This window comes from Silurus meridionalis, chromosome 7 (genome assembly GCF_014805685.1).
Source record: "Silurus meridionalis isolate SWU-2019-XX chromosome 7, ASM1480568v1, whole genome shotgun sequence".
Taxonomy (NCBI): Eukaryota; Metazoa; Chordata; class Actinopteri; order Siluriformes; family Siluridae; genus Silurus; species Silurus meridionalis.
The window spans coordinates 24922000-24929341 of record NC_060890.1 but is presented as its reverse complement, the minus strand read 5'-3'; the positions used below and the strand labels follow the sequence as shown (position 1 = coordinate 24929341).

At 40.5% G+C, this 7342-nt stretch overlaps 1 protein-coding gene across 1 annotated transcript in view; it reads right to left on the bottom strand.

The window, feature by feature from the left end:
* Positions 1 to 1296: 1296 nt before the first annotated feature.
* The window catches only part of hdlbpb (high density lipoprotein binding protein b), a 25478-nt gene continuing 19432 nt past the window's right edge, over positions 1297 to 7342 (bottom strand). The window contains 6 exon segments of the mRNA XM_046854075.1: positions 1297 to 3138; positions 4519 to 4668; positions 4798 to 4914; positions 6147 to 6326; positions 6396 to 6539; positions 7258 to 7342. The exon segment at positions 7258 to 7342 is cut by the window's right edge and continues 50 nt beyond it. Of these exon segments, the coding sequence (XP_046710031.1) occupies positions 3046 to 3138; positions 4519 to 4668; positions 4798 to 4914; positions 6147 to 6326; positions 6396 to 6539; positions 7258 to 7342 (769 nt within the window). The 3' untranslated portion in view covers positions 1297 to 3045.

Sequence of the window (7342 nt, the reverse complement as noted above, 5' to 3'; positions counted from 1 at the left end):
CCCCACAGGTTTTCGATTGGGTTGAGGTCTGGGGACTGAGATGGCCATGGGAGGACCTTGAGTTTGTGACTGCTGAACCACTTTTGTGTAGATTTTGCCACATGTTTTGGATCATTATCCTGCTGAAAGACCCAATGACGACCCATCTTCAGCTTTCTGGCAGAGGCCATCAGGTTTTTATTTAAAATATCCTGGTACTTCAAAGCGTTCATAATGCCATGCACCCTAACAAGGTTCCCAGGGCCTTTGAAGAGAAACAGGCCCACAGCATCACAGATCCTCCACCATACTTCACGGTGGGCATGAGGTGCTTTTCGGCATACTCATCTTTTGTTTTACGCCAGACCCACTTAGAGTGTTTGTTGCCAAAAAGCTCAATCTTAGTCTCATCTGACCAAAGCACACGATCCCAGTTGAAGTCCCAGTACCGCTTAGCAAACTCCAGGCGTTTACGTTTGTGTGTTAGTGAGAAAAGGCTTTTTCCTTGCATGCCTCCCAAACAGCTTGTTGGCATGTAGAGAGCGTCTGATGGTTGTTTTGAGACTCTGTGACCCCAAGATGCCACTCTTTGATGCAATTCTGTGACGGTGAGCTTGGGAAATTTTTTTACTTCTCTTACCATCCTCCTCACTGTGCGTTGTGGCAAGATAAACTTGGGACCTCTTCCAGCCTTGTTTGTCACTGTTCCAGTTGTTTTAAACTTCTTAATGATTCCTCTGACTGTAGATACCGGCAAGTTAAGGCGGTGGCTATTTTCTTGTAGCCATTGCCTGACTTATGAAGGTCGACACACATCTGCCTTACTTGAATGGTGTGTTCTCTTGTCTTTGCCATGTTGACAAATGGGTAAGAGAATTAGGCCTCTGTGTCACGTCATATTTATACCCCAGGAAACAGGAAATCATGAATTACTAATTAAAAGTCCCTAGATACCCTGACCAACCTTAGCAACTACAGAAAAATATATTTAAAAAAAAAAAATTACATTTTTCAGAGGAATTGTTAGGGTTGCCAATAATTGTGGGACACATGATTTCAAGTTTTTTTTTTTTTCTAAATGTATGATTTTTTACCACCAAAGTTATGTACTTAAATGAAAGGTTGGATTTTTCTCTTTTTTTGCATTTGGGTTCTATGTTGTTTTAAAAAAAAGGAGAATTTTTAGAAGTCCACGACCACATCTTAAACAGGGGTGCCAATAATTGTGGAGGGCACTGTATATATATATATATATATATATATATAAATTTTTAGCACGGGTGGGGTTAATGCAGTAAAGGCTGGAAGGGGGCGGGGTTCTTGTTAGTGTGTCTTTATTTAACCTGAATTCACATTTCAGCATTCAACGTTACAAACTGCATCTTTAATAATATTTAAAAAAAGAAAGAAAGACAAATTTTTTTTTTTAAACCCTGCATTTTAAAAAGTTGACCTCGTCTCATGTATCACGGAATCTGACGTGAAAGCACGTGATTATAAGACAAAAATATTTACACGCATTGAACTATAAATACAGATTAAATATATAATAAGAAACAAACAAAAAAGAGAAATCGTAAAATAAATATACAGTTCCTGTGAAAAGTTTGGAGTCTTTTATGGTTTCTGAGAGACACGTGTGTGCTCCTTCTGTTCTCCTCCTTCAGCATGAACGTTTACTTTGACCAAACATCTATAAACTTACAGACTTTATTTCCAATAATATAAAAAAAATCCTCCTTCAGCATGAAGAACATCTTTCCACACTCTCAGCATCTGGACACTTCGTTTCTCCAAAGATCTTCTTCACTAGTTGGAGATTTCTTTCTTGTGATGCAGTTCATCCCAGAGCAGTTGAGTAGGATTGAGGTGCGGTGACTGGGCAGGACGTTCATGATAAATATCACTCCAGACGTCTGTCAGACGCTTCGTCCTGTGAAGTCGGTTCAAGGAGACGCTTACGGAATTACGTGGTGTTAAAGTGTGGAATGGGAGCCATGTTGGTTCAGGAATCCTTTTCAGAATATTCCTTAATCCAAAACATTCCCAAACCATTAAACTTTCACCTCCATGTGTGAGTGTGGGGGTGAGGGAGTTTGATCACATCTTCTCTCCTGTTCTCCATCTCACACAAGGTCTTCTCTTAAGAGACAAAAAATTGACTCCACACGACTTTCTTCCACTCGTTCACTGTCTGGTTCTTGTGTTTTTTTGCCTTTTTTGTTCCATAAAAACAAAAAGAACATGCTTGTGTCTCTCAAAAACCATAAGATTATGTTCTTCTATTTCCAAGACCAATAATAATAATAATAAAACACTTTTTTCTTCTTTAAGTAAAATCTAACATCTAAAAGCACCAAGCGCATCTTCAGCCTCATTTATAAACACTGCGTATGCACCAGGCGCATCACTCAGTGTCTCAGTACGGAAAACTGAGGAACCCGGAGTCATCAGTCATGATCAAATCGAGACCTGTAACTTCTAACCCTGGGGCTGCCGCATGGAAATTCACCTTCTTGTGCTGCTTTTCAGCTAAACGTGGATGTACAGAGTGGTTCCTCACCTCTACAACCTCCCTGTGCTTCATTATTTTTTAAAATCCTCTATCCATCCTCCCTTCTTTTCTACAAACTACACCAATTGTGCTGGTTGTATTTTTTTTGCCTGCGCAAAAAAAAGGAAAAAATGTTTTATAAACGCTCTGGTTTATCAAAAGCTATAAAAAACAACAACCACACAGTGAACTACGGGTTCTCTAAATTAGAAAAATGTAACATCAGAACTCAAAAATGTGAGTCCGAAAACTATCCATTTCAAATCTAAGACTATTCGGCATCGCTAGAATCAGAAAACGCGTGGAGTCTTTGCTCAACAGGTTAAAAAACATGATTGAGGGAACGGATACGAGTGCAGCAGGTGATGTGAATCGGGCTCAGGGCCGAACCCCTGCTGGTATTTGGAGAGCTACATGTACATATTGGAAACATTCTCTGGTTTCTCCTGGACGTTAACGGGAACAGACAATCGAGGGGATGGGGGTGGGGGTGTTTCACGTGTCGCTCTCTTTCAAAACTTTTTGGGCCCCCAGGCAGACGTCTGTTTCGGCGCCACTCCAGAGCCGAATGTAGGGAATTCCTCAGCGCTGCTCATGTCAGGGGCCTGGAGAAACACACACACACCCACACCCACACCCACCTTATTAAAATAATTAAAAATGACCAACAATACATATTCCTCTTAAAAAAAAAGCTTTAAAGGCTTTATAAATATGCATGAATATGTAAATTAGACGTCACACCCCCACAGTTACCTTTCCCTAGCTCGTATTCATCATGGACGGACAAATCTCGTTTCGGTACTGACGTCTAAATTAACATCGTTATTTTATACTGATTTTAAATAATGACCCGATCCTGTGTTACCATAGCAACCAAAAGTCTGAAAGTCGCTGATATCATCACTGAACCTCGAGCGTTATTTATTTTATATATATATATATATATATATATATATATATATATATATATATATATATATATATATACACACATAAACTTTCATTTTTAAATGTCCATTTCAAATTTCAATAACAATAAATACAATAAGGGCAATTTACATCATTATAATCGCGGAACAAAAGTGCAAGTACGCTGGGAAAATTATGAAAGGAAGTTGAACATTTATTGGTCATTAATTATTATTAGTTTAATCATTAATTGGTTTGTATTCATCATCAATGTGTAAAGAATTAAATGCTCGGGGAAGCGCTGATTAATTTCCCATAAGTTCATGATTTGTTCCTCTTACGCCCTGAAAATGTTCCAAATTTTATTTCTTTTTTGAGTATCTCACAGTTTATATTTTTTATCCATTGGTATTTGACAGATGTCCTTATCCAGAGCCACTTACATTTAGCTCATTTAAACACCCTAAGTAGCGCAGAATTAAGGGCCTTGCTCAAGGGCCCAGCAGTGACAGCTTGGTGGTGCTGGTATTTGACCTCATTAGCTTCAGATCAGAAGTCCAACATCAATCAGGTTTGGCTTTAACATCATCGAATATCCATGAATCAACTTCCTGTTGTCCCATGATGGGGTGAGTTTACTACAGAAGAACAATCAGAACAATGATCTTATCTATACAGTGGAGCAGTTGAAAGTTAAGGGCATTGCCTAAAGGCCCAACAGTGGTAGCTTGCCGGGGCTGGGATTTAAACTCACAACCTTCTGATCATCATTAACACTGAGCTCCTACTTCTCAAACTGGTGTTGAAATGGTACCCGAGCGTAGATGTGAGTGAGAACGTGGGATCAGATCTGCTCCTTTTTATCTCCCCAAGGTTTAAACTTAGAACCCTATGGAAATAGACCTTTTTCTTTTTTAAATTACCGTGGCCTCGTCAACATTTACGTCTTCTGTTAGACGACCTTATCTCATTTCTACAGCTGAGCAGTTGAGGGACCCTCAGGGGTCCAGCAGTGGTTGCTTGGTGGCACAGGGATTTGAACTCAGAAACTATCAGAGGTGAATTAAGGTCACCTTGCTGCCTGGGACGTTCCATGGAGCATCTTTGACGATGAAGCCTTTAGCTGGGACTCGGCTCTCATCGTCTCCTCCTCCACCTCCCAAAAACCGGGAAGGAGGTTTCATGTAGGCAGCTAACGTCTCCGTCTCTGTCACACTTAACATCTGAGGGATGTGCGCAAACACACACACACACACACACACACACACACACACACACACACAGCAAATTAGCAGAAAAGCTACAAACAGGTTGCTTATCTCATAGTATCTGCACTACATTGGTGTACTCACATATTCCTCCTCCAGGTTGAGGAGATGGTCGATGGCTTTATCAACATTCTCTGGCAGGCCCGTGACTGTCACTTTGTTATGGTCATCTGAGCCTGGCTGAGGAAATTTTATATCTACCTGGAAAACACATGAAATATTTTAGATTCATGATCTAAATACAAGAAGTTGTGTGTTGGAGTGACCGAATTTACCCCTGAGAAAACCACACTCCTGCTCAACCTACCACTGAAATGACTTGTAAATCCATAAAGATAGTTTTTCCGGGTTACTTTATATAGTACGAGAGCGGCCTCTAGAGGCGAATCACTGATGCCACATGATGTTTATTTGAAGTGTCTTTTTTTTTTTTAATTAATTTGAGATGTAACTGTTTTTATTTATTTGGAGTGTTTTTTTTGTTGTTTTTTCACTTAACTTTTTAAAAACTAACGGTTAATTAATCGGTTATCGGCAAGTGTGATTCAAGCTATCGGTATCGCTAAAATCCACAATCGGTCGACCTCTAATACACATATAAGATGCATCTCAAAGTGGTTTCTCCAAACATTTAGCTGAAACTCTTTGCCGTGACCCTTGTAGAACTTGCCAAAGACGACTGCGCAGGTCGTTCCATGATAAAAATCACTCCAGACGTCTGCTTGCTCTCTAAATAACACTTACAGAACTCAAACGTACGCTTCAGCTGGAATGAGTCTCCTATATAGGTCAACCAATAGAGGATTTTTACCGATAGCTAGGTTGGATTGCACTTGCCGATAGTCAGTTAATCAACCAATAGTTTTTAAAATGAACATCGAGAAAAAAAAAAAAAAACAATGTGAAATAGTAATGAATTTTATAAAAAAAAAATAAAAAATAAAAAAAAACTGCTGAATCATGAAAATGCGCTAAATGACAAATATAAATATCAATAAATATCAATAATACATTATAATTAATAAATATAATATAGCGCTCAATGCAGCGCACAGTCTCACGTGTTGGGGAAAAAAAAACGAAAAACCATTAAAACCATTTGGTGTCAGTGATTCACCTCTAGAAGCGGCTCTCGTAATGACAACAGACCTTTTCAGCTGCTCCAGCAAAGGACGCTACCCGGAAAAACTATCGGTATGGATTTTTGCAGACAGACGATAGTTTTAGCAATGACATTTTGTCTCATTTGTCTCTCCACAAAACTTTCTTCCTCTCATTCACGGTCACATTCTTGTCCTCAACTTTATTGAACGAACAACCCTGTAGCTGAATGAGCACCAATTTCTACAGAATCTAGTGAAACATCTTCCCAGAAGAGTGAAGGTAAACAGGAACTAAATGTGGCATGGTATGTTTAAGAAGCACATACTCACTTTGAACTCCTCCATGAGTTTGCGGATGGCTTTGCCGCGAGCTCCGATGACGCGTGCGTGGACCCGGTGATCAAGTCGGATGTCCTCGCTCACCATCTCCTGCAGCTCTGCCACCATGTGCTCTATAGCTGCCTTGGCCTCCTTGACGTTCTGCTCGTAACCCCAGATCACGATCGCATCCTGGGAAAAGAAAGAAAGAGTTTGCTGAGGATGTACGATGCACTGACGGCTCGTTGCGCTCGTACACACCTGCTGCTCGTCGCTCTTCTCAGGGAACTGCACGCTGACCTCGTGGTCTTTGCGGATCTGGGAGATCACTGCTCCTTTACGGCCGATGATTTTCGGGTGGTATTTAGGGTCGACCGTTAGGGTCACTTTGTAGCTCCGTAAGGCCTGTAAAGTGTCAATCGCAGACACAAATGGATATGTTAGACATCGTCCCCGCTTTTGGTTGATTGCACCGTCCATCTAGGGGTGTGTGATACCAGTGGTGGGCAGTAACAAAGTAAATTTCCTTCATACTTAAGTAGCTTTTTTACATATCTGCATCATACTGAAGTATTTCCATTTGGAGAGACGTTAACTTCACTACATCTCAGATATTTGACATTTTACTCAACTACATTTTGTGAAATCAGTCCAATTTATAGTGGATAAAAACGTAACTGGTGAAACATGCAGCAATCCACCAATCAGGGTCGAGCGCACGCTCTGTTTTAAACTTGATTGTATCTACTGATCACTAGCATCAGTTCAACAGAACATTTAGAGAGGAATAAATGATGAAACTCCACTTCTCTGGGTGTTTGTGGAATTATATTTTCGTTAGTATTTTCCCCACTTGTTCTTTCAGTAAATATCAAGGACTTTTCTCCAGCCTCGTTAACTCGGAGAACAGCGGCCTCTGCATGTGCGATTTGTTTGGTTACTGATAATGAGTGATCTACTGGATAATTTGATTGATATCGCTAAAACAACAATTACGATACTATTGCACCCCCTTACGGAAACAGACAGGGAGCTGTATATAAAGACCTCCTGGTGGACCCTGAAGCGAGTGGTCTCCCAGGACCTTCTTTCTTACACTGTAGTTATCTCAGTGTATCTTTACCCGCTCCTCCTGCTCTGCCTGGAGCTCTTTGACTCTGCACATCAGCGCCTGCTTGGCTCTCTCCACACTCACTTCCTGCCCCATA